Source organism: Bubalus kerabau, chromosome 13 (genome assembly GCF_029407905.1).
Source record: "Bubalus kerabau isolate K-KA32 ecotype Philippines breed swamp buffalo chromosome 13, PCC_UOA_SB_1v2, whole genome shotgun sequence".
Taxonomy (NCBI): Eukaryota; Metazoa; Chordata; class Mammalia; order Artiodactyla; family Bovidae; genus Bubalus; species Bubalus kerabau.
The window spans coordinates 38,771,728-38,792,060 of NC_073636.1; the positions used below are offsets into that span (position 1 = coordinate 38,771,728).

At 44.8% G+C, this 20,333-nt stretch overlaps 1 protein-coding gene across 4 annotated transcripts in view; it reads right to left on the minus strand.

Moving 5' to 3' along the window:
- DZANK1 (double zinc ribbon and ankyrin repeat domains 1) overlaps positions 1 to 20,333 on the minus strand; it is a 52,559-nt gene that overhangs the window by 15,482 nt on the left and 16,744 nt on the right. For 3 of the 4 annotated variants that reach the window (XM_055544084.1, XM_055544082.1, XM_055544081.1), the window contains 9 exons: positions 17,644 to 17,761; positions 14,811 to 14,924; positions 12,816 to 12,911; positions 10,459 to 10,623; positions 8,177 to 8,384; positions 5,790 to 5,893; positions 3,672 to 3,746; positions 1,924 to 2,020; positions 927 to 1,027 (listed from right to left, as the gene is read on the minus strand). In XM_055544084.1, coding sequence (XP_055400059.1) covers positions 927 to 1,027; positions 1,924 to 2,020; positions 3,672 to 3,746; positions 5,790 to 5,893; positions 8,177 to 8,384; positions 10,459 to 10,623; positions 12,816 to 12,911; positions 14,811 to 14,924; positions 17,644 to 17,761 — 1,078 coding nt within the window. The remainder of the gene's footprint in view (positions 1 to 926; positions 1,028 to 1,923; positions 2,021 to 3,671; positions 3,747 to 5,789; positions 5,894 to 8,176; positions 8,385 to 10,458; positions 10,624 to 12,815; positions 12,912 to 14,810; positions 14,925 to 17,643; positions 17,762 to 20,333) is intronic. The other variant, XM_055544083.1, reaches the window with a different exon arrangement.

Sequence of the window (20,333 nt, forward strand, 5' to 3'; positions counted from 1 at the left end):
CAAGTGTGGACCCCAGTAGTGTAAGTGGGTTCTCCCCAGGGAGCCCAGAGGGAGGGTGGGCACTGGGTGTGGCTGAATCCACAGTGCGTTATTAAAGGGCTTCAGTGTGAACGCGGGGATGGCTAGCGCCCCCCTGTCTCCAGAGAAGGGTATAGTAGGGTGGAGGTTTCTCCTGCTGCTTGAACCCGATGCTGTTTTCCAGATGGTTCATGATTTGCCTAACAGAGGCTTCTACTGGGAACATGGGGCCCAATAAAGTGAAGGGCAGAGCCCAGGCCTCTATGATGGACACAGGAAGGGGATGGAGGGCCAGGAAGGAATGGAAAACACCACAGCACTCACACCACCACACTGCCCACCAGGGGAGAAGCCTTCCCAGGCCAGCCACTTCAGGAACCCTCTGTCGACAGGGACCTCGGGCCCACACCTAGCCAGGCACCCAGGCTGGGCTCCCGTGCTGATCAAACCAGCCCTTCATTTGTCAACATGACCTGACAACCAAGGGTCAGCACGTGTTTAAGACAAACCAAAGAGAGAGAGAGAAAGATAAGCAGATGGAATTGACTCTAGAGAAAAAAGAGAGGTGGTTCAGGAGACTGGAGAGAACTGTAAAACAATTTCAGTGAATAATCTTGAGAGATTTTATAGGGTATTACCTCCATAAGATGGAAACATAGTGTAAAAAAAAAAAGCAAACAGAAAACGAATAAGTATTCTTCCATTTAAAAAAAATCTCAAAATGGGGTGGGAGGTGGGAGATGGTAGGGAGGTGACGTGTATACCTATGGCTGATTCATGTTGATGTATGGCACAAACCACCACAATGCTGGAGAGCAACTATCCTCCAATTAAAAATGAATAAATCTGTAAAAATCTCAAAACAAAACACTAGACGCACAGGCTGAAGCATCAAGGAGCACACGTACCGAAAGCTGCTGCTTCTTCTCTTGAAAGGGTTTGGTCTTGAAATTCTTGGTCCTGGTGACTTTCTCCTCGGTGTCAGGAGCGCCCTGGCTGTAGTCGCTCACTGGAATGACAGGAGTCCAGGACCGAGTGATGCCCCCTGCCACCCACCTTGTGGAAGAGCCACTCTCCCTCCCTGCGTGCCCCCTTGGAAGTCAGGAGGAGGAAAAGGTTTTTATAGAAATTTCTATTTGATGAAACCTGGCATAAAGGACTCTTGGGGCTGGCCCTCTCAGTCCAGAACTAGAGGATGGATGAGAAGGAGGGGAAAAAAAGAAGCTGCAGTTTTCAGACCCCAAACTGTACCCCCTGCCCCAATCTATCTGCAAAGGTCTCACACTTGACTTCTGGGAGGCCAGAGGAGGTAACACGGCCTGAAGGTGAAAGTGCTGGCCGGGTGTGGCTGGCCAGCAAATGGTAAGCACTTTTCTGCCGTCCTTGCCGAGTCACTGTGTTGTGTTTGGTCCACCGTCCTTTTTTTATTTTCATTAAAAAAATTTTTTTTTGATGGGCACTGTTTTTAAAGTCTTTGTTGAATTTGTTACAACACTGTGGCCTCTGTTCTATGCTTTGGTTTTCTGGCTTCGAGGCACATAGGATCTTAGCTTCTCGACCAGGGATCGAACCCATACCACCTGCGCTGAAAGAAGTCGTAACCACCGGGACCACCAGGGAAGTCTCCTGGTTTTTCTTTTTTTAATTATTATTTTTCTTCCAGTTTTGTTGAGATGTAATTGACATCCAGCATGCCTAACTTTCAGGTGTGCAGCATGATGACTTACACCATGAAACAGTGATCACAGGAAGCTTGGTGAACAGTGTCATCTCGTACAGAAACAAAACTAAAGAGGTAGGAAAAATACAGTTCCTCGTGATGAGAACTCACAGGATTTGTCCTCTTAACAATGTCCATATTTAATGGGTCAATGTTTTAACGGTCCCAGAAAGGGGACAACTCACCCAAGCTGGACCCGCTGCCGAATAGCCCATTCCCACCCTCAGTGATGCTGCTCAGGAAGTGGTCGCTGAAATTCATCGCCTTGTTCAGGTAAAAGTTCTGGCCAATGAAAAAATTCACGCACAGTGAACGATGCCATGTCCCAGCACAAAGAACGGTCTCCCTGCTCACCTGCCCCTTTCTCTGTTAATGACGGATGGTCAAGCCTGAAGCCTGGCCATCCTGGACATCTCCCTGACCTCACCGTGATGCTTTGTCCATTCTGCCTCTTAAACGACGCCTCGGTCTGGCCCCTGCTCTCTCACCAGGAACATGGCAACAGCCTCCAAATGGGTTCCTGCCAGCCCACTTTCCTGCAGCTGCCCCCACCCCTCTATACAATGTGTGTGTAACTGTGCCCTCCCAAGTCTTGGAATTAGGTCGGCCTGACAGGCAGGCTCAGGCTGCAGAGCCTGAATCCTGGTGCTGTCACTTACTGCCTTAGGAACCTTGAGCCTCAGTTTCCTCATCCATCAAGTGGAAATATTATGACCAGAAGGTAAAATGAGGTTACGTGGATGTCTATAAAATCAGGATGGGTGGACAAAGGCCAGACCTGGAATTCCGATCCACCCGGACCACTCACACAGCGTGGCATCCTGCCCACCCCACCATGGGGCCACCCACTACTTCCTGAGCACAGAACACACAGGCTAAGAAGAAACATACTGTGAACCTGGGGACACTTCTCCCACTTCTACATGATGGACACACACTGTAGATGCTCTTGGTGGCTGCCCAGTTTCCCTAATCCCATCAGCTACTATCCCAGCTGCTACGCTGGCTGCTAACAACTCATAGCTGACCCCTGTCCCCAGCTGCCCTCAGTAGGTGGGTGCTGACTTGCCCTAGTGGTTATGCCCCTCCCCCCACCTCAACTGGGGACAAAGGTGGTGTGATTCACATGCCAGAGCTCCTGGTGGATCAGGCTAGAGCCCTTGTCATTCAGCCTCCCACCACCCACACCCCCTCGAACCCTACCTCCTGCATCCCTCAGTCCCATTCTCCTGAAGCACCTCCCAGCCTAAGTTCTGCTGCAGCCACATAACAGAAATCACAGCTTTTAGCACTTTCCTTGGTTTCAGAGCACGTTCACGTGCATTTTCCCATGGGATCCCGCTCCCAGCCTCCCTGTGACTTAGGCATGGCCTAAGCATCTATCCTGCCAGGTCACAGCCATGGGCAAGTTGCCCCTTCTTTTCCTTGCCTTCTTCACTCACCTTCTCAATCCATTCATTGTTCTTTTTGTATACTGTGACTTCTTGTCAAATGAAACTAAAGCTGCGAATCCGTCAATTAGTGTTGGTCACACACAGGCTCTGTGACAATGTTCCAGTTACCACATAAGAGGGCAGGTCAAGGGATATATAGCCACAAAGTTTGGCTTATTTTTATAGGCAAAGAGGTCAAAGTACATATAGCAGACACTTGTGTCAGCCTTTCACCTGGACTTCAGTGAGTGTAAGTAACCAGAGAACTAAAGGACCAATAGGGTGATAATTCCTGTTCTCATGACATTTTCATGTGCCTGAAAGCTGGGTTCTCTGAGGTTTAGCTCAGTTACTTATCTAATTCTATGAAATTGCTAGCCTACAGTTATTGGAAACTCTTCCTTTCTGTGGATTATGTAGAAGCATTTCAATAAATTATAAGCTACCCTTTTCTAGGTCAGTCAGTTCTCAAATGAATAACTTTTGACAGTTTTACTCACCTTGTTTGAGACTTGAATATAATTCAGCCTGATGCTGACTTCATATCCATCCTCATGAACAGTAGCAGAGATGAGCTTGTAAAAAAAGTAAGAGAGAGAATTTACAACCAGGAGTGTGGGACTCAAGGCCCTGAGGCCAAGAAACTCTGAGATGCCAAACTGTACATGCAATCAATTATTTCATTAATGCAAAAGAAAGCAGGAATAGAGAAAAAACCAGATGAAAAAGAACACAAAGAGCAAATGGCAGACACAAATGCATACTTATCTATAATTCCATTAATCATAAATGAACTAAATATGCCAATCAAAGAGTCAAGACTGCCAGATTTGGTTGAGAAAGCAAGACTCAAATTTATACTCTCTGCAGGAGACATACTTTAATTAAGTCACATGGCTGCAAGTCAACTAGGAAAAGGTAACCTGGGGTGGGGATGGGGGTGGGGCAGGTCCTTGGCAATCAAGGACCAGATATTCAGGTGAGCTGCTGTCTCTGTAAGTGCCAGAAGGAATTTAGATCAATGGGACTCAGCAAATGCTTTAAGGATCAGACACCGATTAGGTTTTGTGGGCCATAGGGTCCTTGCCATTGTAGCACAAAAGCAGCTACAGACAATAAGTATACGAATGAGTGCAGCTGTGATCCAATAAAACTTGATTTACAAAACTACAGGCCAGATTCACCCCACAGGTCATAGCCTACAGACCCCTAGACTGGGCCAAAGATTTAACAAACCACCAGAATGGATTATAAAAAAAGAAATTTAGCAATACTTGACAATGACACAGTTTCAATGTTGGCCTAACCTGGTGACAGAGGAGTGGGTTGGGCTAACTTTTAAAGGTTCTTCTGACCTCATGACGGAGGAAAAGGTCTTTTCATAGATGTGTCTTTATAATAGCAGTACCCTTGAGATCTGACAGACTTGCTTCAAATCCTGATCCCCCGAGACCCAGAGTGTAGTCCTGGGAAGGTTACCAAGTTCCCTGAGCCAGTTTTCCTGGATGTCAAATAAGGCTCGTTCTGATTATCTACTGCAGCGTAAAACCCCCCAAATTTAGTGGCATTCAATAACCACCATTTTATCATGTTCATGGATTCCAAAGGACATGGCATGGACAGCTTGTCTTGCTCCATGCCTGAGGTCTTAGCTGGAAGGACTCAAGTGGCAAGAGGTGGCTCCATGCTCAGGGGCTGGGATGACCAGGGTCTCGTCAGTCATCTGCCTGGCTCCACACAAGGCAGGACCATGCAAGGACTTGCTTCAGCTGGGGCTGCAGATGGAGCCCCTATGTGCGGCCACTCGGCGTGGCTTGGGCTTCTCACAGTGGGGTGGCCAGGCTCCATGAGAGAGTGCTGGTGGTGAGCGTGCCAAGCAGGGGAAGGCTTGCATGATCACACCTTGGGAGGCCCAGGCATCACTTCCGCCAAAGTCTGTTAGTTAGACAATAACAAGCTCACCCAGATTCAAGGTGAGGGGACGCAGACTCCATCCTTTGAAGGGCAGACTCTCAAAGAGTCTGTGGGCATGTTTTCAAAACTGCCACAAGGTGAGGCTATCCATTGTAGGTATGTTGAGAGGACTAGAGGACCTGATGCAGGTACTGAGTGCAAATTACCTGGTAACTCTTATGGCCACAAGAGCGAGTGAAAAGGGATGGGATTTAGTGCCAATGTGGCTATACTACACTATTCTTTCATTACAGTCTAACCCTCCATTCCCTTCTCTGGGGGATCTTCCCGACGCAGGGATCGAACCCGGGTCTCCTGCACTGTGGGCAGATTCTTTACCATCTGAGCCACGAGGGAAATCCCACACACAACCCTACAGTTAAGTACAATGGTTCTGACTCAGAATCCCGCAGCCTGCGGCATCTAGAAGCATAAGATGCCCACAATGCACTGTCTTCAGTCAGGTGCCCAGACCCTGGGACAAGACTCGGTGGCAAGTGATTGAGGGAGGCAGAGCTGTGGGGAGGACAGTGAGGAAGCGTGGAAAGCAGGAAGGAGAAGGAAAAAGAGCAAGCCAAGTGCAGTTTCAGGACAGTCAGTGGGGGCAACCTTAGCCCGATCCCACGGGACGGTCGGTGTGGAAGTTCCGCTCAGAGTCCACCCACCTTTCCCATCCTGGGTTCTGCAATCAAGGCTCGGAATTCAGGGTTGTTCTGAGCATAAGACCGGAGGTGCGCGGAGATGTGGTCCACCTGCTTTCTCCAGTATCCTGAGGAGGAGAGAAGACCGAGGACACGGGTGATTCCTCTGAGGTAAAGGCAGAGAAGGACCAGCACGCCATGCGTTCTCAGAAAGCTGGCTTCACTTAGCCAAACTCTGTGATGGTTTTTACTTACTGAACCTCGACTATGTACTAGAGTAAGTTCCGTTTTTTTTTGTTCCTGGTTAATTTTTTTTTTTTTTTTTTTTTGCACATGATTAACCATAGAATGGGCTTCCCTGGTGGCTTAGGCGGTAAAAGAATTCTCCTGCAATGCAGGAGAACTAGATTTGATCCCTGGGAAGATACCCTAGAGAAGGGAATGGCCACCCACTCCAGTATTCTTGTTTGGAGAATCCCATGGACAGAGAAGCCTGGTGGGCTACAGTCAATGGGGTTGCAAAGAGTCAGACATGATAGGCAACTAAGAACAATCACAGAATACTACAGAATTCCAATGGAACATTTTGATTGCCATATCTGGGGTCTTTTTATTTTTTGGCTGTGCCAGGAGGCATGGGGAACCTTAGTTCCCCGACTAGGAATCGAACCTGTGGCCCCTGCATTGAAAGTGTGGAGTCTTAGCCACTGGACCACCAGGGAAATCCCAAGGGAGTCTTTTTCTTTTATTCTTTTAAAATTAAGCATATTGAGAAACAACTTATTAAAAAATACACCTTTAAAATACACCTATTTCAAAGGTACAGTCTGAGTCTTGGCAAGTATATACGCCCCGTCAATATGCAGAATGTTTCTGAAAAGCTTCCTTTTGCCTCTTTCCAGTCGGCACAGGGTTTACAATAATTCTAACTCATGGCCACCACTTAAGACTTGAGAGATTTCACGTGTCTGTTCCCTCGTCCGCAGGCGGGTGACACACGGCAGCACCAGGCCTGCCCTTCTGCGTCGGCTCAGCTGCCTGGGCCCAAGGGGCAGCTGCCTGCTCCGGATGGGGCAGGCCCTCCAGCTGGCCACAGCCCCCACAGGAGGGGACGTTACGGCCTAAGGATAACAGTGAATGATGTGGTAGAAAGCAAGTAAGAGGGGCCTAGACACAGGAGTTAAACCACAGGCTGGCCATCTTACCAAAGAGAAGCACAGAAATAAACAGCTAAGCAAGACAAGCTCTCTTGAAGTCTGAAAAATATCTCAAACACTGACCTCAAAAACTAGCCATGTTAAAAAAAAAACAAAAAACACCTCACATTTAGCTGGATCGATCTGTAGAGCAGTTTATACCCCTAGAGCATTGTGGAAAGTAACAAAGCAATCGGCCAGCAGTATGTGGAACTTAAAGGCTGGCGGTGGTCAGGGAAAGAGACCTTGCCAAAGCCACACAACTCAAATGTCCACTATTGATGAACAAACACAATAGAATATCACTCAGCTATAAAAAGAGGATGAAGTATTGAAACATGCTGCATGGACAAACTTGGAAACATTATACGAAGTGAAAGACTGATGCTGAAGCTGAAGCTGTAATACTGTGGCCACCTGATGCCAAGAGCCAACTCATTAGGAAAGACCTTGATGCCGGGAAAGATTGAAGGCAGGAGGAGAAGGGGGCGACAGAGGATGAGACAGTTGCATGGCATCACCGACTCAAAGGACATGAGTTTGAGCAAGCTTGGGGAGATGGTGAAGGACAGGGAAGCCTGGCATGCTGCAGTCCATGGGGTTGCAAAGAGTCGGACACGACTGAGCGACTGAACAACAAAGTGAAAGAAGCTGGTCACAAAAAACATCATATGGTTCCATTTATACATCCAGAACAAGCAAATCCATAAAGACAGACACAGACGAGTGGTGACTACACCCTTGGGGGTGGTGGTGTAGAGGGTGGTGCTTACAGGAGACGGGGTTTACCTTTGAGGAGATGAAAACGTTCTGGAAAAGGAGAGGAAGAGCGGTGATGGTCGTACAACACTGCTCATGTACTAAATACTGCCGAATTGTACCCTCTAAAATGGGGAAGACGGTGACATTCATGTCAGGTGAACTTTACACACTAAAAAGAGCTGATGGCAGACAGCAACAGGGATGCAGACTACCAACATTTGTATGTTAGTATACAAAGGCTTATGTGCTATTTCATTTACAAACTAGATAATGGGGTTAGGGGTCAAAACATGCTAAATGTTTAAGGAAGTGTTATCATTCATTCAGACCAAAATTACTTGGAAACATAAAAATAAAGGCACTTCCTGTATATAAAAAATAAATCGAAAGGAAGAAAAGGAAATTCTCTTTCACTGAGAGTGTGGGTGCCCTGCAGAGAAGTGTTTGTCTCACCTCTCCCTGGGCTGACGGCTGTGAGGAGAGGCTTGTGGTCACTCGTCTTCTCCTGCCTCTGCTTCTGGGAAGCCACCTCCAGCTCCTTTTTCGCCAGGAGGGTCCCCGACGGGTAGAACAGGCCGGTGGTCTGTGTGCCCACATCCCTCTTAGGTCCAGCATCAGGCCTGGGCAGAGGAACGGTTAGGGGCTGCCAGACAGGTCGAGGCTACGTGAGCAAGACAGGAAACGTTAAAAAAATTATAATATAAGTTAATTCATTTTCCATTTTACTCACAGAAAACAGTCCTAATCAGAAGCAAGAGTAACTCCAAAACACTACTTTGAACTAAAAAAAAGTTTCCAGGTCTTGCCTCATCTTCCCTGCTTGTTTTTCCCAGCAATGCCCAGCCTGATCTGTGAAGCCAGCCCCACCCCTGGCCACTGACTGTCCTACTGCCTGAGGCCTGGAAGAAATCCATCCTCTCAACTCTACAATCCAGTGGACCATCCACACTCAGCTACTGGGCACCAGCATTTTCTCTGAGATACTCTCCGTCCTCTGGGCCTGGGGGACTGAGAGAACCCTCATGTAATGTTGTATATGTTGCACACTGCACAAGAGCACTGCATCTAAAGGGGTGATATTCACCTGGTGGATGCTGTATGTTTGCACATTAGGACAATTTTTCCGGTAGATGGAAGAAAATGTCCAACAAAATTAGTAAATTACAATCAATTTCCAACAGATGGCAGTCAAGTGTCTTAAGGAAAAACCAACGTGTCTCATTTGCACAAACATGCCACCTGGGTTATTGGCAGTCGTGGTATCTGTGTTTCAATCTGGGTTAAGAAGGCATGGTGGCTCAGACAGTAAAAGAATCTGCCTGCAATGCAGGAGACATAAGAGAACTCAGGTTCAATCCCTGGGTCAGGAAGATCTCCTGGAGAAGGGCATGACCACCCACTCCAGTATTCTTGCTTGGCAAAGTCCATGGACAGAGAAGCCTGGTGGGCTACAATGGGGTTGCAAAGAGTTGGACATGACTGAAACCACTAACACTTAGGACTTAGACTTAAAAAGGCATGAACTCCCTAAAAATGGATGCAAAGTTGCTGAGTGCATGTACATTCTCTCTACAAATGATCAATCTTCACAAATTCTTCTGATGAAAGGAAGAATCTAAAGAGGAGAACAGACCTGAAAAATCTTTCTGCAGCTTAGACAAATCCATAAATGGCTAACATGAAGCTGGTTAGAGATTAAGTCCTTCTGAAAATAGTCCTGGGAGATTTTCCTCAAATATGCCCAGTTGTTATAAGTGGCAAAAGCAATTTTATGTACCCCAGTGTAAGTTTTCTAAAATATAAAAGAGCAGGGGGATATTTCTTGGTGTGCTACATAAGAAATTCAAGAGAAAAAAATACATTTTATCCCATGTATTTTAAATCTCCCTAATGACAGTGGCACCCCACTCCAGTACTCTTGCCTGGAAAATCCCATGGACAGAGAAACCTGGTGGGCTGCAGTCCATGGGGTTGCTAAGAGTCGGACACAACTGAGCGATTTCACTTTCACTTTTCACCTTTCACTTCCATGCATTGGAGGAGATGGCAACCCACTCCAGTGTTCTTGCCTGGAGAATCCCAGGGACAGCAGAGCCTGGTGGGCTGCCGTCTCTGGGGTCGCACAGAGTCGGACACGACTGAAGCGACTTAGCAGCAGCAGCAGCAGGGCTTCCCAAGTGGTGCTAGTGTAAAGAACCCGCCTGCTAATGCAGGAGACGTGAGAGATGTGGGTTCAATCCATGGGTCGAAAAGATCCCCTGGAGGAGGGCATGGCAACCCATTTCATTATTCTTGCCTGGAGAATCCCATGGACAGAGGAGCCTGGAGGGCTACAGTCCACAGGGTCACCAAGAGTTGGACATGAATGAAGCGACTGAGCATGTGTGCAATGACATCTATTGCCTTGCATATGTGGTTAGGCCTCAATTTAGTGTAGATAAATGCATATCTATGAGTATCTGCCTGATATGAATATCTATGATTATGATATCTATGAATATCACATCTATTTATATAGATATGAATATCTATAAGTGCATATCTTTGAATCCCAAAGCAATCAATGTGTTGAAAACATAAACTGGTTGAACTTATTTGTACACCTAGTTAAAGTCCACGAGAAGGGTCTAAGTGTTTTGGCTCTCATCCCCTGGGCTTGCTCACAGGGTCGGGCACACAAATTCAGGGTTAAAACCCCGTCCCGGGACCAGGTCTTACTAGCGTGGAGGCCTCACCTCAGCAAACAGGCCAAGTTCTCCAGCAGCTGGAGCCAGGCTGCTCTCCACGTAGGGTCGTGCCAAGGACCTCACATAAAGGCCACAGGAGCCACAGAAGCGAGCAGATGGGTGATTGCTGGCCCCACATTTAAAGCAAACTGAGTAGCAAGTCGGAACACTAGGCTAGAGGACAGAAAATACTTTCAAATTTTCATGAATATTAGAGACACAGTCTTCCCATACAGCTTACGCCCATCCCATACAACTGCAGCCATCGAAAGAAGAAAGGCTGATACTCTCTTGACCCTGCAGTTCTACCTTCTAGAATTTATCCTGCAGATGAACAAATACATTAAAAAGGATATTCAAGACCATTCCCTGCAGGATTGTGGATTCAGAGGAAGTAACTGGAAACAGCTTAAATGTCCAGCACCAGGGGATGGCCTGAACCTACCACAGTACACAGAGACAGTGTAATGTTATGAAGTCATGGAGAAAATGAGGTTACTAACAGGATAAATGCCAGGTGCAAAGCACCGGGTCAGTGTTCATATTAAACTACAGTTAATTAGTCATGCCTCCAATGGCTGAAAGCAGACCGCAGAAGCTGAGTGCCAGTGATGACTTCTCGGGTAGGAGCCAAGGGACTAGGATGAGGAGAGACTAGCCCTTCACACGAAACCTCCTACACTATTTACATGAGACACTCCCACAAATAATTCTGAGTGTTTTATTAAAAAGGTAAGCAGATAATTCATAGAAAAACAACTAGAGTCAATACATGAGTGAAAAGGTTTAACCTCAAAGAAATGCAAATGAATATAGCAATGAGAGACATCTCAGTTTGAGAGAACTAATGGTCTCTGTCTCCAGATTCTTAAGTAAGCAGGTTGTTGTTGTTGAGTTGCTAAGTCGTGCTGACTCTTTTGTGACCCTATAGACTGTAGCCTCCCAGGCTTCTCTGTCCATGGGACTTCCCAGGCAAGAATACCGGAGTGGGTTGTCATTTCCTTCTCCAGGGGATCTTCCTGACCCAGGGATCAAACCTACATATCCTGCTTGACTGGCAGATTCTTTACCACTGAGCCACCAGGGAAGCCCAACTAAGCAGGGGCTGAGACCCAAGTCCTAAGAAGTGATTTCTGCCTGGGTATGGAGGAGGAGGCACCTGGCCTGGAGTGGCTGTGAGGCACAAAGAAGCTGTTTTAAACACCCCCACAATGGCTCCACACCAGTCACCAGGCAAGCGTCCTCTGCTCACTCGTGGACAGGTGGAAGGTGGACATGGACCCACAGAGGCAGGTCTACACAGTGTCCTCCCAAATCCAGAAGGGAAGAGAGCCCTGAACCACTGTGAACCCTGGAAATAAGGTATTTCTGCTCAAGTAAAACTATGATAGCCTCACCAATGAATAAATTAGAACAAAGAGCACACACAAATTCCTTTACGGGAAGTCAATGAGATGAGAACAACCCCCCGAAACAGTCAGAGAGCTGTATTTTGCAACAGCCCCAAGGAAGCAGGAATTTTCTTCTAAATTGGCTGGAAAATGCTGACTTCTTTGTGGGATTATTAGGCCAGGGCCAGTCACCTGGAAGTCATCATTTCATACACGTGAAATAGATCATCTACACAGAACCTAATCACTGGACTTGAATTGTACTTCAATTCCTTCATTTTAAACACTCTAGATAGACTGGCGGGAAAGCCAAGCAATGGTGCCCACCACTTGCTAAACTTCAAAAAAGAGCAGGCACACAGTGGAACTGAGTCTTTTTTGGACTAAAGCCTCACTTCACTGAGTGCTGAAAATGCACTTATTTTTGCTTAAAATCACAGTCGTTGCCAGCACTTGTGCTTTTCCGCTTGCCTTCCCAGGACAAGAGATTTGGAACTTGGCAACGTAGTACAAGACCAGTACATATACATTTTGCTTACTGATAGGCTATAATCTAAGGGAATCTGAAGTGTTTTACTGAAATGAAGCTTAAAATTTTTCTTAAAGAAATTAATTTTAAACAAAAACCAAAACAGACATGCCTGCCTGTGAATGACACATGAATGACTCCTGGCCATTGGGGCCCCACCGGCTGCGCCAGCTTCCACACAAAGCCACTAAATGAAATTCTAAGAAAACTGCCAACTTGATGGAAGCCTCCTGAAGACTGTGAAGACAGTTGTGTGTTGGTGAGTGTGCAGTGTCCTCTCCACACACAGAAATGCTGCTTTCAGTGTACCATGAGTCACTTGTGATCTCTCCCCTCTCCTCCCCAACAAACTTCCTCCCCCATCTCTGTAGACTATATTTCTCATCATCAACAATGAACGTTTATCGACCACTGAGATACAGGACGGGTGTGTGCGGTCAACCCACCTCTTGTGGCGAGGACGGCAGGGTCCCCTCGCAGGAGACGCAGTATCTCAGCTGAGCCGGGTTCCCGGTGCCGCAGTCGCGGCAGATCACTCTCTCCTTGAAAACAGGGAAAGAGACCTGTGTGTTTCCACGGTGCTTCTCTAATCTCTTCAGAGAAACACATTCATTTTTCTTCCCATTCATCTGAGTAGCGTAGTAATGCCAGGACAAAAAGGGTGTTAATAATGTGGAATAATATGAGAGGCATCTACCACCGTGAAGCAGTCAGACATCCTCATGATTTCAGCATCTAAAACTTATCTTTTGAATTAACTTACATGGAACACAAGTTTGAATACACACACACCATGCAAAAAAGGAAGCCATATGCTGTGTTAACTTAAAGTGGCGTCTGTAGGTTGGTTCAAGTTTTAGGTTGTATTTCAAAGCATGACACTTGGAAAGCCAGGATTGTGAAGTTTCATATCTACTTAATCATTTAAATAAAATGCTTTTTTAAAAAAAATCCCTTTCTCTTATTCAGTACTTTAAGTCCAATAAATCAAAGTACTTCCCCCCACCACAAGAAGAGAAAAGAAAAAAGTGTTGCCATGAGAAAACAGCTGTGCAAAGAAATGACCAAGCAGTCTTTCCAGTCCATCAGCCTGGAGACCCTATACTAACACCAGACCCTGAAACTGGATTGGTTTAGAAATTATTACAACAGAAATAGTGCCCGACAAATGAACGTCGTTTTAAAAGAAGCAAACCCTGAAATGAAAAACAAAAAAAACCTGAAAAAGAGTATTCATCTGGCCTTAGGAAGGCAAACTAACTTTTTCACATTGCTTCCGTGTGAGTTGTTTGTTTTTTTTTTTCAGTGTTTAAACTGTACTTCTGGGTAGGCCCTCCATCTCTGGCTTCAACAAGACACAGGAAGACCCAAGACAAGCAAAAGATTGTATGTTTACAAGTAATCTAGTTCTATATGAATTTGGATTTGCTCTGTAGTTTCTCACTTCGAATTGGAAAAGTGAAAAGACTGTCTTAGAAAATGAGTGGTAAGTTCAACCTTCTGAGTCAGGAAGCTGGAGATAAGTTGTAATGCACACACACACACACACACACACACACACACAAACACACACACATACACAAACAAGAAAACAGAAAAGATGGTTGGTTAACATAGCCTAGGTAGTGCAGCCATGCCCCGCGGCAAGTGGCGTCTTAGTTCCCCGACCAGGGATTGAACCTGTGCCCCCTGCAGTGGAAGCTCAGAGTCTTAACAGCAGGACCACCAGGGAAGTCCCTGAGGTGTTACAGTTCTCACTGTACATTAAGGGCACTTAATAAGGGCACTTCCCTTATTGCTGAAATTTTTTGTTCTTTTATCCCCAAAGTTATCTATATTAAACCTATTTCATCCTGTAGTGAACTTTACTTGAGGTTAAGTAAAAAGGAGGTGAGTGGGACCATAAATTCAAAAATGGAGAAAAGATATGGTTGTAGGTTCAGTGATTCTACCCCCAAAATGTTCCTGGCATGATGCCATTTGTCTAACAAGATGTTTTTGAAGTTCAACATGATACTTGACTTTTTCACCCTTGTGACAGGCTGTATGTAATCCTCCTTTTCTAGGTGATAGAGACCCATAATCAAACAGAGCAAACACAAACATCAAGTGACTTTAAGGACAAGATTACAAGTCAACATGAATGACAATGTTCAATTTAAAAATACACGGAGTAAAAACCTGTGTGAACTGCAGTGCAATTTGTCCTCCAAACCCATGTCTGGGGAAACACATTTCTGTGGATCTTTCCTGATGTTTAGATCCTGTTGGCAAGTTCAACTCTTGGGCGGATGCCCTTCCAAAAACAAGAGTGGGTTTTGTTCATGGGTGTTAGCTCATCAACTGTTAGCCAATGCCATCAGCTGAAGAAAGACATTTAACTGCTCAAACATTGATTTCTATAGATTTCACTCACACTGTCACGATTCGCGTTTCATTACCTTCAGGCGGAAGCTGGCCTGTGGCCGCAGCTGTGGTGCCAGGGGAGCCTCACAGACCACACAGATGGGTGTGTTCAGGGGCACCACGTTCTCACACTCCGCGCACAAGCCCATCTGCATGAAGGAGGAGGCCAGGTTGGTCTTCAGATGCAAAACGTGAAGGCACAAATTGATCTTAGAACGTAAGGTTTAATTTACTTTTGTAAAAAATTTCTTTTAAATAATTGCCATTTTTACTCATTTCTTATTAAGGTAAAAAGATATCTATTGTAGAAAAGAGAGATGTAAAGAAAAGAAAAATAAATAAAAAAATAGCTTACAGTGGAGTAAGGAAATTGACAAATCCTTTCTATAATACATTAAAAGGCAATTATAAAGTTGGATAAAACTGTTAAAAAAAAGTAACCATTTCAGATTCTGAAAGCCAACCAAAGATAGAGGATGAACTGAAAAGCGATGAACCTTGGGTGAAGACCCCACACGTCTGCTGGGTCTCGCTTGGGCTGTTCCCTGTCCTCCTCCAGCTCTGTCAGAGCAGGGTGGGCTGTGAACACCAGCAGCTTTGTGGCTGCTGGCGGCCAGGGCTCACACGATCTGGAGCTCGGTCAAGATGACGCGCTCAGTGGCCAGCCAACAGGGAGGACCGTGGCTGCACCAACCTGAGATCATGGTCCTGTCTTGAGCGACTGATGAACCAGCAAGTAATCAGGGACTTAACAGGGAGTTCTAGAAGGAGGGAAATTTCTGTGTATTGCTAGATTTAAGTTAAACTATTCTGAAACAGACTATGAGAAGTTAAGGAGTCTGCTGTATTCCCTAGAGTTCTATTTAGTAAGTAAGTGTTAGTCGCTCAGTTGTGCCCGACTCTTTGCAACCCCATGGACTGCAGCCCACCAGGCTCTATTAGAAAATAAGTTAAAAAACTCAACTTTTTAAAATAGCAAAAAAAAAAAAAAAAATTCAACACAGGAAATATAGGAATTAAAAAGGTGGTGGTGAATCCTGAGAAGAGTCTCCCTTCAAGGCCACTGCCCTAGGTGAGGTATTATATACTTCAAGGAAAGGAGGGTCAGCCTCCTCAGACAGGAGAGCCAGCTTGTCCACCAGCACGAAGCTCAGAGAAATTCAGGGAATCAAGGTCATGCACTTCAATCTGGGTCCAAGCCAGCACTCAGGATCCTTTCTGTCCCACTGCAATCCCCAGCTTTCAAAAAGAAACGTGTTGATAAGGTGAATTCAGTTGATGCTGTAACTCACCAACAAGTACAACTCAATTCTGTGTATGCTTTCAGCAGGACGATGCAGAGTGGCTCTGGAGCTGAGAGGAACCCCTCTGCACGTCTCTAATGAGACCCTGAGTGTCTTAGGTCTGGGACCCTAGGAGTGGGATCCACCCCTTTAAGTCCCTGAAGCCCAGCTGAGAGCAGGACATGGTAAGAACTCAATAGTTCAGATTACAAAGCGGTTTATACATTAGGGCATGTTAATAAATATCATTTACAGGCAGTATAGATATTCTGAAGCTCATCATTTTGAATATTTATAATCCCTGATAACCTTTTCTCCCTTTAACAACAAAGAAAGTTTTGAAAAATTTGTTTTCAGACCAGTAAGAAAACAACTTTGACATTGCACCAACAAATATATAAGCAGGGAAAATTTAAACCAATGAGACCTGTTCATGTTTTATTTGCTATACCACCTTCTTTAAGGAGTTCAAAATATATCATGGGAGTAGAGTAAATTAAATTAACTTCTACAGCATCTCCCTTTAAGTACCTAGCCTCTTGCTTGAAGGCGTAACTCAATTCTAAAACTCTGGACTTTGAATTCATTGAATAATGACTTTTTCTCAGTGACTATCTTTTTATTTTTGGTGAATACTACCAAATGCTTAAATTTATTTTTAACTGTAGGATAATGGCTTTACAATATTGTATTGGTTTCTGCCATACATCAACATGAATCGGTCATAGGTATACTTATGCCCCCTCCATCTTGAACCTCCTTCCCACCTCCTACCCTGTGACTATCCTTTTTAAATGGTCATTTTTCAGTAAACTTCCCAGATCCTTCTGCATCATTTTGTAAACCTGAATCCAAAAGAACCCCAAAGTATCAAGTGCATAAGAGATGAATACATTTAGGTGAAGGTTTTGATTTTTAGTAAGTCAAGTATGTTTTCTAACTAACTACAAACCTTTTTGGGTTTTGTTTTGTTTTTTTTTGGCTGAGCTGTGCAGCTTGCAGGATCTTAGTTTCCTGACCAGGCATCAAATCTGGGCCATGGAGGTAAAAGCACCTGGTCCCAACCACTGGACTTCCAGGGAATTCCCTAACTAACTAACCACTTAGTGGTAGGATAATATCAGTTATTATCTATGGTCAGCTAAAACTTTTAAATGTAGACATACTGATCGATCTATAGCTGATATAAACAGCTTCTTTGGACAGAATGGTGTACTTTACAGATATACAGACCTGTAATTAGCACTTGTGGCCATTTATTTGTAGAATATATTTCCATATTGTCCCCAGGTTATGAACAGAAATATCATATGAGTAGGAAACATGTATTTATCCATAAGTGAACCACTGAAATCAAAAGATGTCAGTCTTTTTCTGAGCCTGTGCTTCTTCGAGACCACACAAAAGGAATGGCACTGCAAACTTGTTTCTGATTCCTAAATAGGAGTCTGGATAGAACAAGATTCACTTGCCAGTAATTTTTTCAACAACTATCTGTGGTTCCCATGTGCCAGGTGCTATGCTCCTTCTGCAAATACAGACCAGATCGACCAGTGGAAGAATCTTCAAGGATCCTGCTACTCACCTGAGCTCCTTCTGGGGGCGGCAGACGGCAGCCGAAGATGGGCGGCACAGAGGAGCCACATTCCAGACAGTAGCGAGCAAAGGGGTCCGACGGGCGGGCCACCAGGCAGCGGGCACACCTACGACACAAGAGGCCCCTGAGCAGCCCTGTGCTGAGCAGCGCACGACATCGACAAGCATTTGAACATTCTTAAAAAACAAAACAGGAAGCAGAATGCTCTCAAAGGCAGTGGAACAAGTTTAAGACGGGAGGTGCTTCTCTAAGCCTTTTTATCACAAAGTCCCACACGGCTGGGACCATGGTGCCCTTCAGCTGGAGGCCAGGTGCCTCTTGCTTCCGGGCACAGCAGCAGTTTTATCAGCAGCCTTGACCCCACTTCCGAGTGGGGCCCTGGCTCCTCCTGGCACCTGGGCTTTGACGTGTGTGCGGGTGAGCCCTGCGAATTCCAGTAATGTCCACAGTGCACTTTTCTGACTCTTACCTGGCTCTGGAGAGTCCCTGTCAGGTAAGCCCTGCCTACACCGTCACTCACCTGCGTGGAGTCCGAGGTCCTGCCCCAACACCGGCTGCCCACTTCTAGGTGGTGGCGGCACCCTCTAGCCCTCATCCACCTACCTGGTTGTGAAAGGATTCCTGGAACTGGCTCCCTTGTCAGTCACCCTGTTGCCGCCAAGCATTTCCAGGCAGGTTGGGGCCCCGATCCTGTGACCTAATTGAACCGCGCAGCATCTATGATATCTGCATACTGTGCACTGGGTTGTTCGGTTGCCTGCACCGGTCTCTACCAGGGCCTCTCAACAGTCACCAGCCTTTGTAGTTGTGTTCACTTGGGGAAAGGATGGTCTTTTCAGCAATGGCGCTGGGCAAACTGGGTTCCATTTGGGATGATGAATAAGTTCTGGAAATGGGATGGTGCTGACGGTAGCCCAACACTGTGAATGTACTTAACGCCATTGAATTGTACACTTAGAAATTGTTAAAATGGTAAATTTTACTATATTTTTACCACAGTAGGAGTATAAAGGACTATAAAAAATTGATATTGAATAAAAGTAATAATGTATTATGAGGTTCGTAATATTTGTAGGAGTAAAATAAATAATCATGATAGCACAAAGGCTGCAGTTATCCAGTTACTGGAAGTTCTTAGACTATATATGAAGTGGTCTAACATCACTTGAAGACTGTGATAAGTTAAAAATATGTAGTATAAACCCTAAGGCAACCACTAAAAGAAAACTTATAGCTAATAAGCCAACAAAGGATACAAAATAAAATGAAATCATAAAACATACCCAATTAATCCAAAAGCAAGCCAAAAAAGCGGGGGGGGGGGGGGGGAGGGCAACAAAGAATAGGTAAGACAAACAGAAAACAAATAGCATGACAGCTGACTGAAATCAAACATATCAATAATCAGAATAAATATAAATACGCTCAGCACCACATGCAGAGACTGTTATATTTTCTAAAAGCAAGACCTAACTACATGCTGTTTAAAAGAAACCTTCTTTAACTAGAGAAACACAAATAGGTTAAAAAGAAAAGGATGAAAAAAAGATGCACCATGCAAATACTAATCAAAAGAAAGCAGTAATGCCGATATTAATATCAGGAAAATATGATTTCTAAGCAAAGACTATTACCAGGGTTAATAAAAAGGTTATTTCACAGGAGAAGGGATAAACTGGGAGATTGAGATTGATGTATATGCACTACTATATTTAAAAATAGATAACTAATAAGAACCTATTGGACAGCACAGGGACCTCTACTCAATGCTCTGTAATGACCTATATGGGAACAGAATCTGAAAAAGCGTGGATACATGTATGTGTATAGCTAATTCACCTTGCTGTACACCTGAAAGTAACACAATGCTGTAAATCAACCATACTCCAATAAAAATGGATTTTTTTAAAAAAGCTTATTTTGTAAGGATAAAGGGGTCAATTCAGCAATAGAACATAGGAATCCAAAAGGTTTATATATTGAACAACAGAGCTTCAAAGTACATGAAGCAAAGAACTGAAAGCAATACAAGGACAAGTAGACAAACTCATAATTATAGTCATAGATTTCAGTATCATTTCCTCAATAACTGAGAAAACCACAGACAAAACCAATAAAGACAGAGAAGACACTACAGCACTGTATTAGTGTCAAGTGTACAACCTAACAATAATTGTGGATACTGCAAAATGGTCACCCCAGTGTTAGCATCGGTCACCAGTTACGGAATTTTTTCCCTTATGTTGAGAACTTCTTACATTTACTCTCTTAGCAACTTTCAGTATGCAGTACAGTGTCATTAACTATCTTCACCACTTACATCCCCAGGACTTACTCATTTTACAAGTGAAAGTTTGTATCTTTTGACCACCTTTATCCAGGTCACCCACTCTACCAACCCCAAGGGAAATGCAAATTAAAACCACTACCCCCACCTTACCAGAATGGCCAAAAATAAAAATAACAATGTTGGTGAAGATGTAGGGAAACTGGAACTCCCATCCATCATATACTACTGGTGGGAGTGTAAAATGGTACAGCCTCTTAGGAAAACATATGGACAGTTTTCCTAAAAAGTTAAACATATGCCTACCATATGAGCCAGCCACCCCACTCCTAGTTAGTTAGCTAAGGGGAATTAAAGTATACATGCACAGGATGACATGTATACAAATATT